The sequence below is a fragment of the Zalophus californianus genome, chromosome 17 (assembly GCF_009762305.2).
Source record: "Zalophus californianus isolate mZalCal1 chromosome 17, mZalCal1.pri.v2, whole genome shotgun sequence".
NCBI classification, from domain to species: domain Eukaryota; kingdom Metazoa; phylum Chordata; class Mammalia; order Carnivora; family Otariidae; genus Zalophus; species Zalophus californianus.
Window position 1 is genome coordinate 39,442,581 of NC_045611.1, and position 22,669 is coordinate 39,465,249.

The 22,669-nt window shown below is 47.3% G+C and overlaps 1 protein-coding gene across 2 annotated transcripts in view; it reads left to right on the top strand.

Moving 5' to 3' along the window:
• Nucleotides 1-16,942, top strand: part of ZNF536 (zinc finger protein 536) — a 421,493-nt gene extending 404,551 nt beyond the window's left edge. For both annotated transcript variants that reach the window (XM_027619610.2, XM_027619609.2), the window contains exon 7: nt 16,153-16,942. In XM_027619610.2, coding sequence (XP_027475411.1) covers nt 16,153-16,397 — 245 coding nt within the window. In that variant the 3' untranslated portion in view covers nt 16,398-16,942. The remainder of the gene's footprint in view (nt 1-16,152) is intronic.
• The last annotated feature ends 5,727 nt before the right edge of the window (nt 16,943-22,669 follow it).

Sequence of the window (22,669 nt, forward strand, 5' to 3'; positions counted from 1 at the left end):
ATTCTGAAGATAGAATTACTGTTTGTAAGCATCTGAAAGTCATTAGAGGCCCTGCAGTCTGTCAGGTGCCGACGCAAGGAACTGCTGAAACCAAACGGGGGCCTGCACCGAGGGCTGGGAATTTGTCATGTGCTGATGAGCAGTTATAATAATATATGAGCAAATCACAAGCATTCTGCAAATTAATCAAATTTTTTTCCCCCCTTCTCCCTTGTCTCTGGGAGAGTGGCTTTGCAGGCAGACGTAGGTGAAGCAGTTTTACTCACAGATGGTCGCTCTGGCATCAGATGGAATTTATATAACAGTAATTCTGATTTCCTGCCAAAGTAGCAGCAAACACACCAGGGAGATTGTAGAAGGCGAGTCATGTGGTTTTGCTGAGGTTGTTGTGGGAAGTTTAAGGGGGGAAATCTCAAATTTTCCTCTTTGCCTTTACTGTTTTTGCCTGAAGGGCCAGAAACGGAACGCCATTCTGCCATGGGCGAAATCCGTCACATCTTTCCTTGTGACTCGTCTGAAAGTGCTTCGCAGCTGTCGGGGCTGCTGGTGGTGACCGAGCCCCAGGACTCCTGATCCTCACCGGCGCCTTACAAGATCGGAGGGGGGGCAGGTTCACAAGGTGGTCGCCCCGGCGCTGGCAAGAGGCTGGGCGGGCGCCTCCAGGCGGGGCCCCACGCGCACTTACCCTCCCGCTCCCCACAGCCGGGCGAAACCTGCAAGGGCTTTTCCTTTCAAGTGTTTTATTAAATGAAGAGTCTAACAACGCTCACTTTAATTACACACGGGCTCCGTTTATAATTCCTCTGGATTTATTCAAGTAGTTGAAAACGATGGAGCGGTGATAACAATGATCATCTTGGTTTAGCGGCTCAGAAACCTGGGAGTGTGCTGGTGTGTAAGTGTGTGTGTGTGTGTGTGCGCACAGGCGTGCACAGCATGGGTATGCCCCGGGGTCCCCAGAAGGTCTCCCCATGCTCGGACACCCCTTGCCCCCACCCCACCCAACGCTCGCCCTCTCCCTTTGGAGGCTGTGCCTTGCACAGGACGAAGAGGCCCAGTAGCTGACACGCTTCGGGGGCCACACCTTGAGGGACCTGTGCTCACCACAAGGTGCCTTTGCCCTGTGGTGAGGAAAATGATATCAAGATGGCGTGTGTATACTGCATTATGCAACGAAGTCTTGCTGCTTGTGGGCTTTTTCTTTTTCTTCTTTTTTTTTTTTTCCTAATGTAAAGCCCTGCCCATTTGTTTTGGTTTACGTGACTACAGAGAAATAAGTGGATTAGACAGAAACTTTAGCATGCTTCACTGCAGCTGGGTGCCGACATCTGTCATTCCTCAGCCATATTCTGGATCATGCCAGCAAGAGAAAGCAAAGTCTGACACCTTTGATTTTAGAGAGAGCCTTTTATAGGGGGGAAAAAGAGAAGAAAGGAGTAGCATTTCTTTTGTGACTTCATAAGAAAAGCCACCGCTCTTCTAAGCTGCTTTATTTATTTTACTTTATTTTATTTATTTATTTATTTATTTATTCATTTAATTTTATTTTATTTTTGGCATGTGACAATGTTCGCGGCAGTCAGAGAGAGCCCAATGTTGGAAAGTTTATGCTTCCATCTCTCCTTACTTTGTAATTTTCTATTGTTCACACTACCAATTTGTAGAATTGGGTGTGATAAAAAGTAGCTATTTAAAATATATCCAGAGTGCCCATCTATATGGATATATACTGTGGGTATGGATTGCGGGTGTCTGATTCCTTTATGAAAAGAGAGATGTGTGATTCTCTCTCACACATAAACTCACATTAATACGAAGCAAGAGCACTGAAATTTTATGCAATATGAGTGTTCCCGCTACCCTCTTTTTGGTGAGATTTTCTGCGCCCATGTGAGCCCCCCCAAACCATATGACCGCCCCCCACCGAGAAATGTACTAATGTTTTTATGAAGAGGAGTGTGGGTAGTGAATTATCCACAGATAACCTTGGATACCAGCTTTTAGTGGCTTGGACGTCTGTTACTGTGCAATGTTTGCGTGGGGTGGTTTTGCAGGGACGCCCCTCCCCCCACGTCTACACCGTGCATAGCACACCCTTGGCACATGCCAAGTTACAATATTGGCCCCCCTCCCATATTTAAATTGTACAATAAAACAGAAACTACAATTAAGCCCTGATGGGTTCATTTTAAGCGACACAATGGAAAACAGGAAACGATTGAACCAGCAGAGACCACCCACTTGTTTATTTCGCGGGGCGTGTACAGGAATGCAGCTCACAAAGACCTCACCGAGGGCCCCCGCCCCGCCCCCAGAGGTGAGGCACTGGGTGTGTTGGGCACGGACAAGACAGGACAAAGCAGAGAACGAGGACTCTGAGGCTCATGGTGCCAGGAGGTGGATGATGCCAAGAGTGAGGTGGGCCCAAGGGTGAACCATGGCTAACCCCCCAGGGGGTGGGAGGGGGCGGCCACTGGGACCTGGGTCTGACCGGCTGCCTCTGGGAGGATCTTGCCAGAACTTCTGACTTTTCAAGATAAACTGGAAATCCATGTTTTTACATGAAATCTCTTTGTTTTCCCTCATAGTGTTGAGGACAAAAAATAAATACGTGTGCCACCAGCTTGTGATCTCTGAGGGAGGTGAAAGAGTGTCCATCCAGGGTCCTGATGGAATCCACGGAGCTGCCACCTGGGCTCTGGGGGCTCTAGGTCAGGTTGGGTGGTGACAGGTTGTGTGGGTTGGGGGCTCTAAGTCAGGTTGGGTGGGTCAGGTTGGGTGGTGACATCACAGTCACACAGGAAGTGGGAATGGCATTGCTGAGGACCTGGGGAGGAGAGGGTATGGTTCAGGGAGCTCTGATTGATGGGGAGACTGAGCTCCCCCGAAAGCAAGACAGGAAAATGCACAACCACCCAATGACCCAAAGTGTGACCGAAAATGGCCGAGCCCTCCTGTGCCCTCCTTGAGCGCACAGAATGGGAGGGGAGTGCAGCGGCCTGGACTGGAGTCCCCAGGGGTCTCCAGGGCACAGAGCACTTAGATTTTCCTGGGGAGGAGAGCAGCAGAATAGGGGCAGGGCTTCCCAGGTAAGGAGCACAACCCAGGGGAGGGGTCTAGGGGGGTCACCTGTCAGGAGGGGTGGCTCATACTGGTGACGGACACTAAGCAGGGTGAAGGGGAGCAAAGTCGAGATATGCGCACTCCTCACAAGACCAGAAACAGAGGCAAGCCTGTTCAAGATCAGGGCTGCCCATGCCAGGGGTCCCCAGGCCCCCATGAAGGTGAGAAAATGGGGCTGGACACAGGGGTCACCCACCCAAGGCTGGGGCCCAAGCCCTTCCTAAGTGGCTGCTCAAGGGGAACAACCCCAGAACCCCTTATCCAGCCCCTATTCTGTGCAGAGCCACAGGAGTTTCCTGTCTCCCCAGAGAAGGGAGAGACCCTCCAAGCCTGTGCCACGGGAAGCCATTAGTGGGCAGTGCCCGATGAACAAAATTAAGCGCCTAATTGTGCGGAGTCTTTGAAAAGTGCCGGTGGGGGCTCTGCCGGCTGGGTCCTCAGAAAGGCTTCTAGGAGGGGTTGGAGCTTTGGTGGGTCTGACTGGGAGGAACCTGGGGGCTGCAGTGGGCGAATTCCTTGTGGGGATGGCAGTGAGTATTAAGTAAGAAAGTGTTGCAAGCTGGAAAGCCAGGCTAAGGAGCAAGATGCTGTGGTAGGAAATAGGGAGTCACCGAACGTTGGAGAGTGGGGGTGGACACATGTACAGACAGGATGTGGGGACCGGCTTGCTGTGAGTGGTGCACCTGTTGCCTTTCTGTCTTTCTGACGTCCTTCGTCTGCCCCGAGAGTCCTCACTGTTGTTCTGGGCTGGGCTGTGGGTGCCAGAGGTGGGTCACATGGAGTCACTGCTGTTGCTAAGTTTGCTAAACTCCTTAGGTCTCTACTGCCCATCTTGTTGCCACGGGGACTTGAGATAACTGTATCTAGCCCAATATCCCCAAGGAGGGAAGACATGGATGCAAGAGGGTAAGGAGGTACCGCACAGGTGAATCCTAGGAGCCCTCCCATCTTCACCATCTCTCGAGTACCACCTTAATCATTTCACTTAAGATTTTATTAAAAACTTTAAAAAAAAAAAACCCTCTAGCTTTATTTTAGCAAGACTATCCAACTTTGATCCACTGGGTTTTTTTTTCTAAGGCTGTTTGTTACCTTAAATCGCGGTTAGCTTGGTTCCATGGAAAACCACCTGCAGGAGCGCTGTGTTCCAACTCCTGCACCCACCCTCCACCGGGAAATGCCGGGAGACCAGAGGGTAGCAGGAGGGGGTGTGTTTGCTGTGTGACCTGGGCCAAGCTGCCAGCCCCTTTGTTCCTGGCTCCTGCTTTGCACTGAGGGCAGTGTCTGCTCTCTTTGGTCTCCTGTAGCATCTTTCAGGATGAAATCGTTCACCCAGAGACAAAGACTGGGCATGGTTAGAGTCTTACTATATTACACATCTAAAAATCTCCGAAAAAGGAAAGTAAGTTCATCGACCCTTTGAAGGTTATTTAATGATAAACATAAATGCTTTCATAAAATCCGGGGAGTGATTTAAGATCCCGGATCAATAGTTGCCTGTGAGTGCCCGAGGCCTGCGCTTCGGGCTGTGTCTCCTGCCCACCCAGGCAGGCTGGTGGCTTGGCCAAGCCGAGCGCAGAGCCTGCTGGGGTTGGGGGGGGGCGGGCAAACACATCAACATTGTTTAAGGCAAAATCTGCATGGCAGCGGCCAGAGCCTGGGCGTGAAGTTGCTGAGGAAGGGACTATGTTGAGGCCATGGGGAAGGAAGGGCAGGACGCTCCTGAGTCTCATCCTTCTTGGGTGGGGGGAGGTGGAGTGGGTGCAGAACTGGAAGGATCTGGAAGACTCCTATACCCTCTGCCAGACACGCTTCTCTGCAGATGCCTTCTGGAGGCCAGCCTCCCTTTCTGAGCTCTCCTGCTAACTGAACTCGAATCTGATGCTGCAGAGAGGCGGCAAGATGCAGTGGGTTGGGCCCTGGCTGCAGGCTCAGAGGGAGCTGCTGCAAAACTGGGTTCTGACTCTCTCGGGCTTCGGGGCCCCGACAAACCTGCAGCCTCTCAGGGCCTCGGCGTCCTCAGCTAACAGGTGGAGACCCTGACACCTGCCCTCAGCATTGTCACTGGAATGGTGATCCTCCTTCAAGGCTGCCCCAGCACGGGCATGTCACAAAGCAGGTCCTTCGATATGGAGGGGATCCTGATTTACTGTGTCTTTACCTGCCACACGTGGTGGCACTCGGTGTCTTACAGGCCTCCGCTCCTCTAATCCTCACATCAACACTGCCCGGGAACTCTGTTAGGCTCATTTTATAGATGAAAAATGTGAGATCTGGAAAGGTCAGATAGCTGGTCCAAGATCTCAAAACCACGGAGACAGATAAGGTTTGAATCCAGGCTTCGGACTAGAGAGTCCTCACCCTTCCCCACTGTGCGTGAGTCACAGCGATGCTGCCTCCGAGCAGCGGCAGGACTGGGGTTAGTGTTCCAGTCCTTTCTGCCTCCCTACACACCCTGGGTGCAGGCCCGGCCGGGTGCTCCAGTTCCCACCCCCCCCACTGCTGGACACTCTTAGCTGTGGCCCCCTCCTGATCTGGGGCGCTGTGCTGTCTCTGTGCCTTGAAAATCAACCAACTTCACCTTTTAAGAAACTTTTTAAATAAAATTTTTATTTTAACATAGATTTAGAATTGAGAAAATGTTGCATGGATAGTACAGAAAATTCTCCTATGGTGCTCATTTCCCTCTATTGTCAGCATCTTCCATTAGTAGGGTACATTTGTTACAATTACTGACTCAATGTTGATACACTATTATTAAGTAAGGTCCCTATTTTATTCAGATTTCCTTTGTTTTTACCTAATGTCCCTTTGCTATTCCAGGACCCCACCAAGGGCACCACTTTACATCTAAGTTGTTATGTCTCCTGAGGTGCCTCTTGGCTGTGACAGTTTCTCAGGGTTTCCTTGTTTTGGATGACCTCGGCAGTTTTGAGGAATATTTTGTTGAATGTCTCTCACTTGGGATTTCTCATGGTTAGACTTGGGTTGTGGGTTTCTGGGCAGAAGACCACAGAGGTGAAGTGGCTTCCCATTGTATCAAATAAGGGCACTGCCATCACTCGGACCATGGTGACCCAGCTAAGGTTGTGTTTGTCAGGTGTCTGCCCTGGGAAGTCGGTTTTTTCCCCATTCCACACTGTGTTCTTCCTGGGCACTTCCCTGGGAAGGAAGTCACCACACAGCCCACATGAAGGAGCAGGAGTTATATTCCACCTCTTAAGTGGAGACTTCATAAAGCCTGTGAAATGCATGGGGCATTTGTCTGTCCTTTTCCATGTACTTAGAGATTTAATCGTTTAGTTATGTCAATATGACTTGTGGATGCTTGTTGATACTTTGGTTTATAATCTGATACTATGTCATTCACTTTGTTGCTAAAATTGTTGCAGCTCTGGCCACTGGGAGCTCTTTCACTTGGCTCCCTGCTACTTTGACATACCCCCATCAATGCATGGCATTTGGAGCAATTTCTTACTTTCTGGCAAAAGAGGCTCCAGGACCATTTTATCTATTTCCCATTTCAGCCCTAGATTCAGCCATTTCCACAAGCAGCCTTGGTTCCTTTTGTTGAGAATGGTACTAAAAATCAAGTCTGGGTGCTAAATGTGCTTGCTGCCCCTGGGATGTCATGGGTTCTCGGCACGCTCAGCAGACAGAACAAGGAAACATAAGTGTGTCTACTAACCGGGTTCTCGGCGTGCTCAGCAGACAGAACAAGGAAACATAAGTGTGTCTACTAACCCCTGCATATACTCAGATCTGCATTACAGATATTGAACTATACACCAGTTCACACTGACTGGCGTCTCCAATCCATTACCACATGGATCAAAATTCACTTTTTAAAATAGTGAAATATTTTTTGGTAGTGCTTTAAATTAAAACCCAAATCACAGGAAATTCGAAACCTAAAATTATCTATACTAAGGATATTCTGAAGTGTTTTAGCATCTTTGATTAGATGGATGAATATTTTTTTGAAAACTGAAAACATAAATTATGCACCTGATTAGAACCATTCTTGCCTATTTGGAATTAGGGAAATTATATATGTGTGTGTGTGTGTGTGTGTGTGTGTGTGTGTGTGTATAATGTGTGCAACTGAGAAAGTAGCTCTTTCTGTTGGCTCGGTGTGTGTATGTATATTTCTACCCATCTCATTGCCTCTGTTGAGCCTATTAACCTGGAAGGATGGCCAGGGTCCTGGGCAGGAGCCCTTCCAATTGGCAGCTTCAGGGTTAGCCGCAGACACTCAGAGGGAGCAGCAGGGAAGGGCCAGGTGGAGACCAGACCACCGGCCTGAGGCCTGCCCCACCAGAGAGTGTGCTGGTACCCCCACACCTGGATTCCTCCCAGGTCTGCAGGTCCACTTATGGGGGCTGTGTTTCTAACATAGACATAGAGGTGGGACCATTTTCTTAACTACCAGTGTGTATCTTGCAAATGTCCCTAGTTTCAAGGAATGCAAAGGGCTCTCCAGCTGGGGTGCAATAGAAGAAGTGGTGTTGCTCAGGTTCCCTCTTGGTACCCCTCAGAGGTGGTGCTTTCCAAACCTCCTGGCCCTGTGCATGGGAGCTGCCTTTGAGGGCTACTCTTCCCCACCTCACCAGCTGGCCCCTTCTAGAAAACAGTGCCATAAAATGTGGCTGTGGGAGACCCTCCTGGGGGTCTGACAAATACTCCATAATCCTGTGCTCCTAAGAAGAAGGTATTTCAGAAAGGACAATGGGAGTGTCTCCTGGTGGAGTCAGCCATGGGTTTGCTGCAGGCGGCTTTCTTGGGGTCGTCACCCACCCAGGATGCAAATGGGTTGTGGCCGGGGCTGATCTAGAAGTCATGGCAGCAATGTTCCTCTTCATTTACCCACACGCCAACTTTTCCCATTTATTTCAATGGACAATAAAAGGGCCCTGTGTGATTGATCTGGAAGTCTGCCCTGGTGTGAGAGGTGACTCTGCAGTGTGAGGACACAGGGGATGGCCCATGTCTCTGTGCCCGCCTGGGGCCAGGGACCCTACTCCTTACTGCTTACACACGTGACCCTGTTCTGGACCCTCTTCCTCATTTTGACCATGTACCATGATCCGTGGATGCCCTTGTTCCAATGTCCAGAATTGTGCCTCTGTCAACATATGTAGACCCTGCCTCTGGCCAAACAGCTCATGGGTCCTTCCTCAAGAATGTTCTTCCTTTCCCAGGACCCTTTTGGGGCCTGTCCTCTGTGCCATCTTTTTGACTGGAAACTGGAGCCTGGCTCAAAGCAGCTGGATGTCCTCGCCTCATAAAACCTTGGCTTCTTCCTCCTCCTGCTGGAGACGGTGTCCACTAGGTTGTGTGGACAGTCACTCAGCTTCTACTGGGTGGGCATTGTGTCAGGCATGCAGAAAAGATGCCCTTCCCATCCTCGTGGCGCTGAAAGTCCTGTGTCATTCCCACAGCAATCTGCTCGGGGTAATGTATGCAGTAGGTACTCAATGTGTGCTCGTGGAAGTGGGCTGGGTTCCAGGAGTTGTGTGATGGAAGCTTGGAGTCCTGTGGCTTGGTGACAGCCATGTGTGCAATGCCTGGCTTTGGTAGGTGTCTCGAGGCCACAGTGGTGCCTGTTGTCCCTAAGGGGGGTGGCATGTGACAGGAATGATATCCCATACACACGCATTATAGTGCACGCCCTTCCAGGGTGTTCATAGACTCTCTCCTGGAACATCCTGGGTCCTGATCAAAGATAGTTCTGTGTGGAGACTCTTCCAACGAGTGATTGGCAGGAGGGAACAGAGGTGAGCGTGAGAGTCTGTTGTGAGCATGGGACGAGGTGAGTGTCTGTTGTGAGACAGCCCTGAGGTTGGATTCCTGGTCAGAAACTAGCTAGCTGCATAGCCCTATGCAGGGCTTGGGAAAATTCTTTACTCTCCCTGAGCCTGGTTATCCTATCTGTAAAATGGGAAGACTTCTCGCTAGCACATCTCCCTACTGGCGACTGTGAGGACAATTGACACAATTCCTATAAATGTACCCTGATGAATTGTCCCAAAACCAAACACCGGCGGTTGGCCGCTAACTCCTCCAACCCCTCCGATCTGCCATCCCACACCAGAGGAGAAACCATCAGTTTGGAAAGTCTGGAGGCTCCGTGGATGCAGTCCCATCTCTGCCCACAAGTGTGGAGCTGTAATTAATGGATGGTCCCCCAAGGGGAGGCATTTTCCTCTCCCCCTTAGTACAGAGAAAGAGCAGATATTTCCATCGTAGCAAGTAAGAAAAATATCTCATTTCCCCACTTTTGTTATAAACAATGTACGACTTGCTTTCTCCTTACTCCTCTTGACCCTCCACACTGTATACATATTTATATATTATTCATAGTGGATTAAAAATGAATGTGCTCTTTACCACGGCTCTACGGCGCAGTGACAATACAAATTAATGTATGATGTACTTACTTTTCACATGGCAGTGATGGGAAATGTTGATGGCCTCAAAGTGAGAGGTGGAGAGAGGGGAGTGCAGTGGGGTGGGCAGTGGGGGGCACCCATCTGGCCGCACGCCCAGGGCCCGGGCTACAGACAGGGATCGGGGCTGCACTCAGTCAGCTGTGTTGCTGCAGAGCTGGAAAGGCCTCCCTACTTTCCTTCTCCCATGGAAGGAGGGCCAAGCTCCCCAGTGGATCCTGTGAGCCTGGCCCCTGTCCGGCTCCCTCACTGGGCTTCACCTCCATCACTGTGCCCTGCTCCCAGACCCCTGCACTGATCCCAGGCTTCCTATCCCCCCCGTGCCTGGGGTCAAGCCTGTCCCTCTGTCTGGAGGAGGGCTTCCCTCCCTTTCTTTCTCCTGACTGCCTCTCATTCTTTCTTCCATCCATCCATCCATGCATCCATCCATCCCTTCCTTTACTTAAAAAATACTTCCTGGATATCTGTGATGTGCCAAGCACTGTGCTAGGTAGTGACAAATGGCAATAATCCAAAGTCACAAAAAACAAAACCCCACAGCCCCTGCACCGTGGAGCCGACCATCCAGCGGGGAAGATAGACATAATTGTGTATTTGTTCAGCTACTGTTGTTGGAAACTCCCCTGCAGATTTTGCCCTGATGGCCTTCACCACCCCATGGTGAGTCTGGGTCATTGGGCCTCCTCCTTGAGGCAGAGGCAGGTGTACTAGAGGAGACAACTACAGTACTTAGATGAAGTAGGGGCAGAGAGCATTTCAGATTAGGGAACGAGAAAGGATGGAGCAAAAATCCTGTGGCAGGAAAGAGTATGAAGCATTTGGAGAGCAGAGAGAGTCCTGTATGCAGAAGGCAGCAAACTCTGGGGAGGAGTTGAGGGTGAAGACAGTGGAAGGCTATAGAGGGGCTCACGTTCCTCTGGGTTGAGCTCTTAGAACCCCCCAGTCACCTCTACTCTATCACAACCCACATTGCCTGAAAGCGGTGTTTCTGATCTAGCCCTTGACTAGAATAGTATCCTCTAGATGGGGAGATGGTTCTGGCATGCAGTCCGACCCAAAGCCCATCCTCACCTCCACTTGCTGACCTCCCTCCAAGCGAAATGAAACTGTTAACAACTTGTTCCTTTGGTCTCTGAAGGCCTTCCAGTTTCCCAAAGCTCCGGTTCAAGGGCAGATGCCCGGAGGAGAGACAATGTCGTAAGCTCTCACCGAAGCCCCCCCACCCCCACCCCCGAGGCAGAGAGCACACAGCGATGATGCAGGAGACCCTGCTCTATCAGTACCTTGATGAAGAACAGAGCCCGGAGGCCCCTGACCCAGCTTAGATGGGCTGCCAGATGACAGCAGTGAGAACAGTAAGCAGGACAGTGACAGACAGCTGACATTTCTATAGCTCTGGATTTTTTCCGCACTTGACGCAGGATTCCCTGCCATGCTCACAACATCCTATGGTGGGAGTATTAGCATCGCTGCTCCCCTGCCTCTGTTTTCAAGGCGTGGGAACTGAAGCCCTGAGAGATCCCATTCCTCACTCTGGGCCAGACACAGAGGAAACTCAAGTTTGGGTTAAGTTGACTGCCCACCTCTCAAGGGAGGAAGCTATGCTTTGAACCCAAGCTCCTGGTGAGACTCCTGCTGCCTAGTGTGTGGCAGGAGGACACCTGAGAGCAAAGCAAAACTACCAAGCCAGAAGAGCTCCCTGACTTCCTCTTGGCCAAAGGCTGCCCTGGAGTGCAGTGCTTCTCAGTGGGGTTACACTGGACAGAGGCCGCCGTCTCCATGCTGGTTGCTAATGGGGAAGCTTATTCTGTCTTAGAAATTGATGAACCTTAGCACATTCATGGCCACCTGCAGACCCAGGTGCATCGCCGACTCTATCTCCAGGCTACCAAGGTGGTGTGGCTGGTTTTCATCTCACTCAAAAGGGATGGATGGAAGTTTGCAGAGTTCAAAGCTCACCAAGGGGTGGCCCTGTCACCCTGAGGGCTGCATCAGCTTCTCCTCTGGGAATGGGATGACCTGCTTCCATCTGGAGGTCGGATTTCCCCGCAAGCCCCACCTCCACCTCAGGCAGGACAGCAGAAGCTTGAAGCAGGCTTCCATGGGCCCCTCCTGCTGCTTCTACCTGCAGATGGATCCCTTCTTGGTCACAAATATTTGGAACACCACAGCTAACTATTCCTGGGAGTTCTTAGATTTGGGGTTTGTTCTGAAGTCCTTGCTTATGATCTCTGGCCAAAAGCTAACAGACCTCAACATCACTGCATTTGTCACAGTTGCCCGGGGCTTCAAGTATACAAATAGCGTAGAGAAATTTGAACTGCTTCATCCAGGTTTAGCTGGACTCAGAGATGTATCAGGTTTCAAAAGTGCTTTGCATAACAATAGCTTTCTGTTTGGAAGTAAATGTTCCCATCACCAAAGGACAGACCTTTCACTTAAATTTGATCCTGGTGAGACTGCCTTCTTCTGGACCTTTCAGCAAGCCACTCAGAAGGGGGTGTTGTGTGTATGTGTATGTGTATCCTGTAAGCACATATTGCAATCACGGTTCTTGTAAAGATTTCAGAGAATTAGGGTGTCTGAGTACTTTATATCCGGTGGAAATTTGTTTTAAATTCAAACCGTCCAGATTTACTGTATCTTAACTTGCTCGTCTTGCCATAAAGCTCTAATACAAGGATCACATACAAAACTCTGTGTAAAGGACTATGGAGCGTTTCAGGATCTTCAGGTGTTCGGGATCTTCAGGTACTACCATCATTACCTACAATGCTTCTATCTACAAAGTATATTGCAAGATCAGGATTGATTATGATTCCAATATCGTACAGACTTCCTCCTACAAATGTACACACGCAGTGTTCTATATGTTTACATATAGATTTCCGTCTCACCTAAGTTAAAATGCAAACGAATTCAGTACTCATTTCTCGATCACTGTTGTATCCAACTATGCCTGGATTATAGTACCTCTTTGACTCTACCAAGACCTAGAGACTCAGAGATAGCCATAGGTTAAAATCATGACTAATATTTTAAAAATCAATTGGTGGGAAAAATGCCCTTGGTGCTTTGATGCCAAATTGGCCATTCACAAAGGCTTTTATTGTGAATAAAGGTGATGTTCGAGGTTCTCCACTGGGCTTGCCAAGATGCATGTCGCATGGCTCCCCTGTGGTACAATTTGCAGAGAGGGTGGCTTCCAAAGGTTGTAGCATAGAATTCATACAGAAATGTATTATTCGTAATGATGATAGATAATATAATAAACAGCCTTGACAGCAGGGCAGGAACAGTGGAAGAACAGAAGACCCACTTTGAATCCTGGGGACCGGAGGTGGGTTTATTAAACAAGATGACGGTTTGGCCATCTTGCTTCATACTTGGGCTAGACTCTTTGGATCATGGTGCCAAGAGTTCTGGTTTTATTTTTTATTTTCATTTATTTATTATTCGGAGTTCTTAACTCCAGAGACTTGTCAGACTGTGGTGATAGTGTCCGTCAGTGACTTACCTCCATATGATACATAGATTGTGAGCCATGGTAATTGGCATAGTGAGCAGCCACATTGCTGTCCGTGGTGGCAAGTCAGAAGATGCAGTCTATTCCTGAGAAGATATTTCTGAGAAACTTTCAAAACATTTCTTAGGCTTCCTGAGAACTGGTATCTCAGTTCTTCTCAGGTTCTTTGGATGACCTTCAATTAGTTCCTATGTCTCTAGCTATAGATTTGGGCTGTCTTTTCTCCTGCTCAGGAGCTGCTCCTGCAGAGTAACCCTGAATCCTCTCTCACCGAGCCCTGGGCTAGTAGTTTGGTGTCTACAGGGACGAACAACCTCTTGAGCTGGGTGGTTGAGTCTTGCGATCTGCCTGAAACGCGCTGATTCTCAGCTTAGGACTGACTTAGATCCACTATTACGGCAGAGAGAATGGTTGTTCCTGTCCCACTTGCCACTCACTGGCACCCGGATTCTCCCCTTTTGTCTGTGCCTTAACTCCGATGTGATGAAGAATAGGGCCTCTTACATTCTTTCTAAAACTCTTGAATCCACATTAGAAATAGGCTGGGTTCTCCTTCCCCACTAGCGCATGGCCTTCCCTGTCATCTGTGGGCAAAGTGACCGAGCCTTAAGGGTGGTACCGGGTAGCAGGAAGGCAGGAGGGGAATGACGCTGGTGAATCTTTCTCTCACCTGACACTCAGGTCCAGGTCCCTCCTGCTGACTGGTGGTACTCTTCTGGCTGTGGTAGGCTGCGCAGAAGGGCCAACAGCAAGTGTACTTTTCTTGGGTTTTGTTTATTCTTCGCTCCAAAGTCCACAGATTTGCAAATTGGCTTCTGGCAAGTGGGAAAGTTGATCAAATTCAGCCTTGTGTTAGATGCAACAATGGAAACAAAAGAAGCAGAAATGCTATCCAAAAATTTATAATACCTTCAAGAAAAGGCAAGGTGAAGGAATAAGATAATGCTTCAATTCCAGAAAGAGTTCATGCCTGTTTGCTCTGTGCCAGGTAGTGGGGCTTGGCACCAATGATACTAAGATGGCTCTGCTTCCTGCCAGGAGCCCACAGCCAATCAAGGGGACCGATACACAGTGGCCCACAAAAGCGGCATCCCAGTTGGGCAGAACCTTGAAAGAAGAGAGAGAATGGAAATGGTACTTCAGGGAGAGGGTCACACAGCAAGCACATGGAGACCCTGCAGAGTGAAGCCTTCTTGCAGAGACCACGAATGGTTTGGTTTGGTGTGGACAGCTGGAGAGAGGGAGGATGATCCAGAGGAGACTGGTGAGGTGGCTGGGACTGGACTTGAAGGTCCTGATGATTTCTCAGAGCGTCGGTGGCCCTCAGAGACTCGAGGCAAGGAAATTATAGCTGTCGTCCTGTGTTTGGAGCCCGCTCTGGTATTCCTGGGTAGGCTGGGCTGCAGGTGGGACACCTGGGAAGCTCGAAACCCTCCTGCAGGCTGCCGTGTTCATAGCCTGGGCAAGAGCTGGGACACAACGGACCAGCCTCTGAAGGGGGGATGGGAAAGAGGAAGATTCAGTAGGTGGGAGAGATTCATCCCTGCAGACCATTTGGCTAGGAGGGAAGAAAGAGAGTGCTCTCCATAAACCCACTAAGAAAGAAGGAAGGATCGGGCACTGTGCGCCATATGAAGTGAAAGTGAGCTTCAGCTCCAAATGTTTGGTTGGGTTCCAGTGTCGCAGGAACAAGACTGTTTTGCTAAGTAGATACACAGGACTTCTGCAATTACTGTTCTAGAAAAAGTGCTGAATACGCTGTTTGGATGTCTCCTGGTATAAATGGTTGTGCCCATTTATTTACTTGTTTATTTTTCTGAGCAAATGAAACCCAGCCCTGGGCCCTGACCTCTCTGGGTGCTGGGTGGGACAGCACTTATGGGCTTCCAGGAATGGCACATCAACAGCTTCTGAGCATCAGGGGGGAATGCAATTGTTCTATTAGAACTTCCCAAACCAGATGCTTTCCTGGTTCCTCAAGATGGCAGAAATGTGTGCGTGTCTGCTCAAGCATGGAGGACTATGTGGATTTCCACAAGAATCCGTCTTCTGTTCTGATTGAGACATGTCTAGAAAAATTTTATGCCAAAGTTTACAAGAATCTAAACTTCTTTAAAACCTACTGGCCTTGGCCATTTGGAGATTTTGGTTCCTGCCAGACGTCTTCTACAGTCTTCTCTTGAAACGCTGAGGTTCTACAAATTCCAAGAGCTTAGCACTTCCAGCCCTGCCCCAGAGCAAGGCACGGGGCACATCCTTCCCTCAGCCCAATGCAAACACGCACTCCCTCTCACACGCCCATGCTCCGGTTGCTTATCTGTAAAGGGTTGATGGGCAGATAAGAAAGTGAACTGCCTTAGTGCTGAGACCTGAGTCAGGATCCCAGGTGGAGGGATTTATGGCTTTTCTGTGTGTGTAGAATCGGGATCAGCAAAGCACGCTCCAGGGGTCAAATCCCTCTCCTGTCTGTTTTTGTACAGCCTGGGAGCTGAGAATGGTTTCTACATTTTAAACGGTTGGGGGGCTGGGAAGCAAGGAAGAAGAACTATTTTATCTCTCAGGAAACTCATACGAAATTCAGATTTCAGCGTCTAAAAGAAAGAGTTTTGAATTTCATCAATAAAACATTGGAAATTTATTTCCTCTCTTGTCATAGAGGTACCTACATAATATCTTTGATTTTGTGTCTTGGCCTGCAAAGCCTAAAATATTGGCTATCTAACATTTTATAGAAAAAGTACCTAGGTGTTGGGAACATTGTCTTCTGTCACCCAGAAAGCCTGCATTAAAACTCTCCCTAGGATGGGAAGATCTTACACATTCCCGGCCAAGTTTATTATTAGTCGGTAACTTATTATTTCTCCAAGTAACTATTTGTCCAAATATATTGACTACTTTTCTGTCCTTTGCTAATTTGATTTTTGCACAGTAAGTGCAATCATAATATTGAGACTCTTGGTAGTAATGATGATGTCTTCTGAGCCATGGGGGCGGGGGGGGGGGGGGAGGGTCCCGCATGCAGCAGAGCTGACCTGCCACTCTTTGTGTCCGCAGGTCACAGGCCTTTTCAGTGCCGATACTGTCCCTACAGTGCCTCTCAGAAGGGGAACCTGAAGACCCACGTCCTCTGCGTCCATCGTATGCCTTTTGACAACAGTCAGTATCCCGACCGCCGGTTCAAACGCTCCAGAGTCGACTCGGAGGCTTCTGGGAATTTCGAAGACCCCACAGCTGTCAAGGCGGGGAGCTCAGCAGAGCTAACAGAGGAGGGCTGCAAAGCCCAGGAGGAGCGTAACTGAGCAAACTGACCTGTATATTGCAATATTATTTTACACAGTTTTAAGATTATGCATCTGGTAAAAGAGTTTGCTAACTGCATTCCAATGGGGGAAAAAAATCATGTACAACCCCCCCACTAGTGTATAGAACATTTAAAAATTTAAAAAAGATATCTATATATATATATTAAAAAAACACAAAAAATTAAAAAAAAAAACAACAAAAAAACAAAAACAAATCCCCAGCCCTTGAAAATGGCTGCTAAACTGTTACCCGGCAACAAGTACTTCTAAACAATGCAGGTGGAAGACAAGTGATTTCCGAAAGGCTTGGGTCCTCCAAGCTGGAGAAAGCTGGGGGCCCCTTCCAACTCTTAAGTCGTCTTGGTCCCCCAGTCATGCTCTTAACTGAAAAATGATACCATCTAAATGATTTAGTGTTGCCTTGAAGATGGAGGGGCTGTGTTTTCATTGTGGAAAACACCCCCATGATCCGCCACCAGCTGCTGCCATCAGCGCCCCCCCCGCCCCCCCCCCCCGCCCGCCCATGAGATGTGCTGAGAGGCAGCCGCGGTGCCAGTCAGGCTGGAGCGGTCACTGCAGAGAAAATCAATTCACGTGGTGTCCCAACTGCACTCGCGGAGAAATCCTAGCCCGCCGCCTGCGCCCCGGCTGCCCGGCGCTGCCAGGATTGCCATCTTACACGTGCATTTTTAAAAAACACACAGCCAAATGAATCCATGGTCAGGAATTATCTGCAGACAGATGCCCATTGCAGGTTTGATGAGTAATTCCTCTTTTTAGATCAAATTGTTGTATTGAGGGAAGTGCTTTTCTTTTCTCCGTTGTCTTTTTTTTTCCCCCGATGAAAAAGAAGTTGCCACTAAAATAATAATAATAATAATAATAATAATAATAATTAGGGATACATGATATAAAATGTTGTTTAAGAAAACTAGCCAACCCTATCCATAGAAGGTGCTGGTGAGAAATGGAAATTCATGTCATAATAGAAAGATGGTTTTTTATTATGGTTTTTAAAATTTTACTTGAATGAAGGCTGCTCCGGTCCTTATTATCAAGCTTTGTTTCATGTGTTCGTTTTTATAAGGATCACAGACATGAAGCAAGATTTTCTTCTCTGACAAGCTCTTATCAAATAGCTTGTATTAAAAATACGAATCTAAACATCCTGCTCTCTATCACTAATGAAGAAAACTGTTTGAGTTAAAATGTCTGTTTTTGTAAAACAAATGTGTTCTATATTTTTGTAGATTTTAGATTTTTTTACTGATTGGATACTCCAAATTTATTGAGTTCTGCACCACCCAGAGGGAGATTTTGAGGGTCAATAATGAAACACTTAACTCATTTAAAAAAAGAACAAAACTAAGAAGACTAGTTAAGGGTTTATTCTTGAATCTGCTAGAATGGTGTATAAGTTCAGCCTCTTAACATACTTCCTTTGAGTGACACAAAATTGGTGCTGTTGCTTGTGATGGTAGAGACGTATTGAAGTATTAACTTCTTCTAAAACGAAATTATTCAGACTTAAAAAAAAAAAAAAAACAGTCGATATTTCCTTGCAGGCTGGGAGCACAGAATAAAACCCCAGGGCCTTAAAAACTTCAGCTCTGCCTACAGCAGTTTACAAAAATTCTAAACTGCAATCAATGTAAATAAAATGCTTAGCGCTATCCTGAGACCAGGAGGGATCTCAGGCTAATAAGGGATCGGGTTTGCATATGCGGTCCAGAGGGCGTCACCCGCCCAAGGTTTCAGTGAAAATGAGGTCGCCGTGCAACGTGGACCCATCTGGCATAGAGCAAGCCGCTTTCTCGTTTTTCTAGACTAGTTCTCACTGCCTTACTTAAATCGAGTTGATAAACTTAATGCAACTGTTTCTATGATCCTAGAGGAAGGACTGAAATGTTACTGAAAACTTTCTGACTGTAGTGAGCTTTAGGATTTTAACTGCACTACTGTGTTTGGTGACTGTGCCAGTCGCTTGCTTTCTGTGTGTTTGACCCGCCTTTGGTATCTTAGGAAAGAAAAATATTAAAAAAAAAAAAAAGAAGAAAAAAAAGTAAAAAGAGAAAAAAAAAACAAGAGGAAAAAAAAAGTGGAAAAAAAAATGAGAGCCACATTCCATTTCTAGCACTTTGGGAGCTCTTTTGGTATTCTTTTGTGTCTTCTGAGCATCGTCAGATGCGACAGGCAATAATTCTGTTTGTGACACTGGGAACATCCCCTCTTCTTTGTGGCGTGTGTGTTGATTCCATTTTGTCCAGTGCTACCGTCCTTATTTCCCCCTCTGACACAAGCCTTCTTTCCAGAACATTTGTAACTTGTAATACAAACAAGTGACAGCCAGTGATATGCCGTGTCAGTTTCTGAATGTCTCCAGGTCCTCATATCTAAACATGTCAAGTTTTTTCCCTGTAACTTCTGTAGTCTGTGATGCTGGTCATAATACTGTCTACATTCCTACACAAAGAAAAAAAAAATCTATCTTGGAGGAAATCTGAGATCAATAGAGTAGAGGATTTTGTTGCTATGCTTGTAACAAGTAGAAAACTTTGTATTTAAAGTTTATTCTTGGTCATTATTTATTATTATAATACATCAGTTGACAGAACTTTATTCTGGTATAGAAAGTATTAAAAGTTGTTTTTTCAGCAATGACTGTTTTCTTTCTGCTGTTAGAATAAAATGTCTTTGAAGCAGTCCAGTTTTATCCAGTGTTTTACGCAATAAAACCTCTACCTCTGGAAATAAAAAATCTTTTCCTATTCACTTATGTTTATTAGGAAGGGTGAAACATATTTTTGCAGCTTCGTCAGACTTCGGTAAGGCTTGGTCAAAACCCCACTTATTAAAAAAAGCTCTGCAATATTCTGGGGGCATGGTCCCCACAGCCTTGTGCTTTTTCAAGCCCAGTGCAGTTTAAACAATGTGAGTGCGTACGTGAGTGTGTGCACACACCCATGTGCATGTATGAACCGCATTTCTTCAAAGGCTGCGGACATCAGTTTCAGGAAAGTAAAACCTATGGAAACACGTATGCTCCTCCTATTACAGCAATTACCTAAGACACAAAAAGCATTGGGATCTATTATTCCCTTTTACTGTTAGAAAGTTGTTTAAAAAATCATTAAATGCAAGAAGTCTTTTACAGAGGATAATCTGAATTCTTCCTCTAGAAGAAAAGGAAAAGAACAGAGAACAATAAAGTCTATGGTATCAGGGCTACTGATAAAACAGCCCTCTGACATTGATTTGAGAGGGTTTGAAGTGTGTTCCCCACACTTGATGTGTAGAGTTGCTTTTTGATTTTTTTTGTTGTTGTTGTTTGTTTCAAAACCAAGCTTACACAGTGCAGCCTGCAGCTCCTCTGGAGGGCCCAAGGAAATGTTGCAAGCAAAAGCATCCACCCACATTGTATAGGAATTTGTAAATCCTCATGTTTCTTTCAGGATGCCAGATTACTGGTGTCTCTGGATAGGAGCAGGCGGCTGGAATGGAGTTTTGAGCGGCCCTGACTGTCCGTTGTTACAAACAGCAAAGGTGAGTCCCGAGGTTACAGTGAGGGGTCGTCAAGGGGCCCTGTCAGGGAGGGAAGATTATAATGCCACATACGTGACAGATCCCAAACAGAAATGCCTCCAGGGACCAGGCAAGAGCCCCCAGTGGTGAGAAGAGGAGAGTAGGAACGGAGGGGTCTGGGGGTGGGTGCCCTCAGCAACTGCTTGTCATCTCCATGAGGAATGTGGCATCAGGGTTTCTGAGTTTTCCAGAAACATGGAACACCTACTTTTACATGTTTTACCATGTTTACATGGTTCAAAACGTGTTTTCAAAACCTGAGTAATAAATAGACAAAACGCAGTTTATCCATAGAATGGAATATTATTCTGCCATAAAAAGGAATGGAGCACCAATACATACTAAAACATGGATGAACTTCGAAAACATCATGTTGAGTGAAAGAGGCCAGTTACGCAAGACCACATATTATATGATCTCACTTATAGGAAACGTCCAGAATGTCCAGAATAGGCATGAGGACAGATTGCAGGGTTGGTGTAGGGGAAGGTGGGGTGTGACTGTGTACAGGTTCAAGGTTTCTTTTTGGAGTGATAAAAATTTCTAAAATTAGGTAGTAATGATGGTTGCCCAAGTCTGAATGTACTAAAAATCACTGAATTGTACACTTTAAAAGGGTAAATTTTATGGTATGTGAATTATATCTCAATAAGCCTGTTATAAAATAAAAATGAAACTGTAAGAAGGTCTTTCTAAGAAGCATCACTATATATTTCCATCAAAATGTTTTGAGTTCTCTGCAATCATAGACGATCGTCAGATTAGCATATTGTAGACAATTACAAAATAGAGGGTGTGCAGACTTAAATTTGAACCCTAGCCATACTATGTACTGGCTGTTTGATCTTTAACGACGTAACTGTCCTGAGTTCATTGGTCGTGTTTAAACGCAATAAAGAAGAGAAGATCATATGTAGGTTTTTTATATTTTAGTGCTATTTGTAAACTGCACTATTGTGGTGTAATAAGTTATGGATAAATTTGGAATCAATTTCACACCCACAAAACATGTATGTTAAACTCCCATGTTTGGGGAAAGGCTCCCTGGTGGTCAGGATTCCTCCATACCCACCCCCTTCAGACAAGATGGTCCTGGAGAAATGTCTTAAGCTCTTTGTTTTCCAGTTTCCTTATTCAAAAAAAAAAAAAAATTACAGTATTAACAACTTTCTTGCCATTTTGAGAGTATTGGAGAGCAGCTGGGAGAGCATAGTGTGGGGTGCAAGAGAAGAATTGGTCTTGGGGTTTGATGCTATTCCACCCCCTTGTTCAGTAAAGTTCACAGAGGACCTACTATGTACCAGGCATCAGGCCACAGGCTGGAGAGACACTGTTAGGTCAGGGATCACGCCCACAGATCACTGTCCGAGGAGAAAACAGACGTCAGCCTCATACTCACACAAGTAAACACAGAATGTCTGGAAGAGGAGATTCAAAGATAACAGATTTCCCACATCAGGGAAGACTTCCTTAAGCAGTGACAATGACCTGAGACATGACCGCATGCGTGCCGGGGTCCAGGAACAACACGTGCAAACGCCCAGCCGGGCGTGGATGGGGCTCTGAACTCCGGTCTCTACCTCTTGGTAGCTGTATGATCCTGGCAGATCATTCCAATCCCCCAAATCTGCTTCTTTATCTTTAAAGTGGAACACGCTGTCTACAGCAAAAGGCTCTTTGTGCGGTTAAATGAGATAGTATGTACGTAGAGAGAGCCGTGCAGAGAGGCAGCCAGCTGGGGCCGCCAGGTTCTAAGGACTGTCATTAAAAGGGACAACAGCAGGAACCCACTTAACATTGAAACGCAGGGCATCCTGCAGCCAGGATGTGTTGCTGTAGAGGCATGCAAATGACTTCAACAGATTTACAGGATCCTAGAAAACTGGCAGTTATCTCTCACGCCCGGGCCCTCAGTTCCCCGGGAAGGAGTGGGTGGGAGTCTCCTACACCCAATTCAGGGTCTTTGCATGGCCCCAGTTCATCCCTCCATGGACCAGCTTGGCTACGTGGGCAGTTGCACCCTTTGTGGGAGGAGCCTACGTAGGATGACAAACATCCTGGTTTTCCCAGGACAGGGGACTTTTCAGTGCTAAAGCCAGGGCGGTCCAAACCCAAATGAGTGTCACCTTAGGACAAAGCCCATTCTTGCTGCCGGTCATCCAAGAGGCCAGGGCGAGGCCTATCTGGGGGAACCGAGGCTCAAAGCAAGGGTGTGTTTACTCAAGACTTGGGTTCAAGCCTTCCCTACCACAGTCCCTTTGCTGTAAGGATGAAAGACGACAAGGCTCACACAACACTTCACACAGCACTCGGCACATGGTCATCGTTTTATCCACTCTTGCCTTTGTTCCTACTTCCGACTGGGTGGGGAACGGCTCACCGGTGAATTTCTCTTCCGGCAGCCAGAAGCTGCTGAGCTGCTGATACTCAGTGTTAAGGCACTATTTTGTGCTTAAACTTTTGTAAAGCTAACCCTGCTGTCTCCTGTAGTTTTGGGATTTGCACACTTCCCCTCTCTGTTTAACATCTGTATTGTAACAGTATATTATGAAAACCTCACCTGGTGTATTGTAAGCACGATCCCAAGGAAATTAGTGTTAAATATTGTGATCTGCCTTTCAGGATAGAAGGGCTGGGCACGTTCCACCGAACTAGAGGTATGTTTCCATGGGGAAGGAAAAAAATTC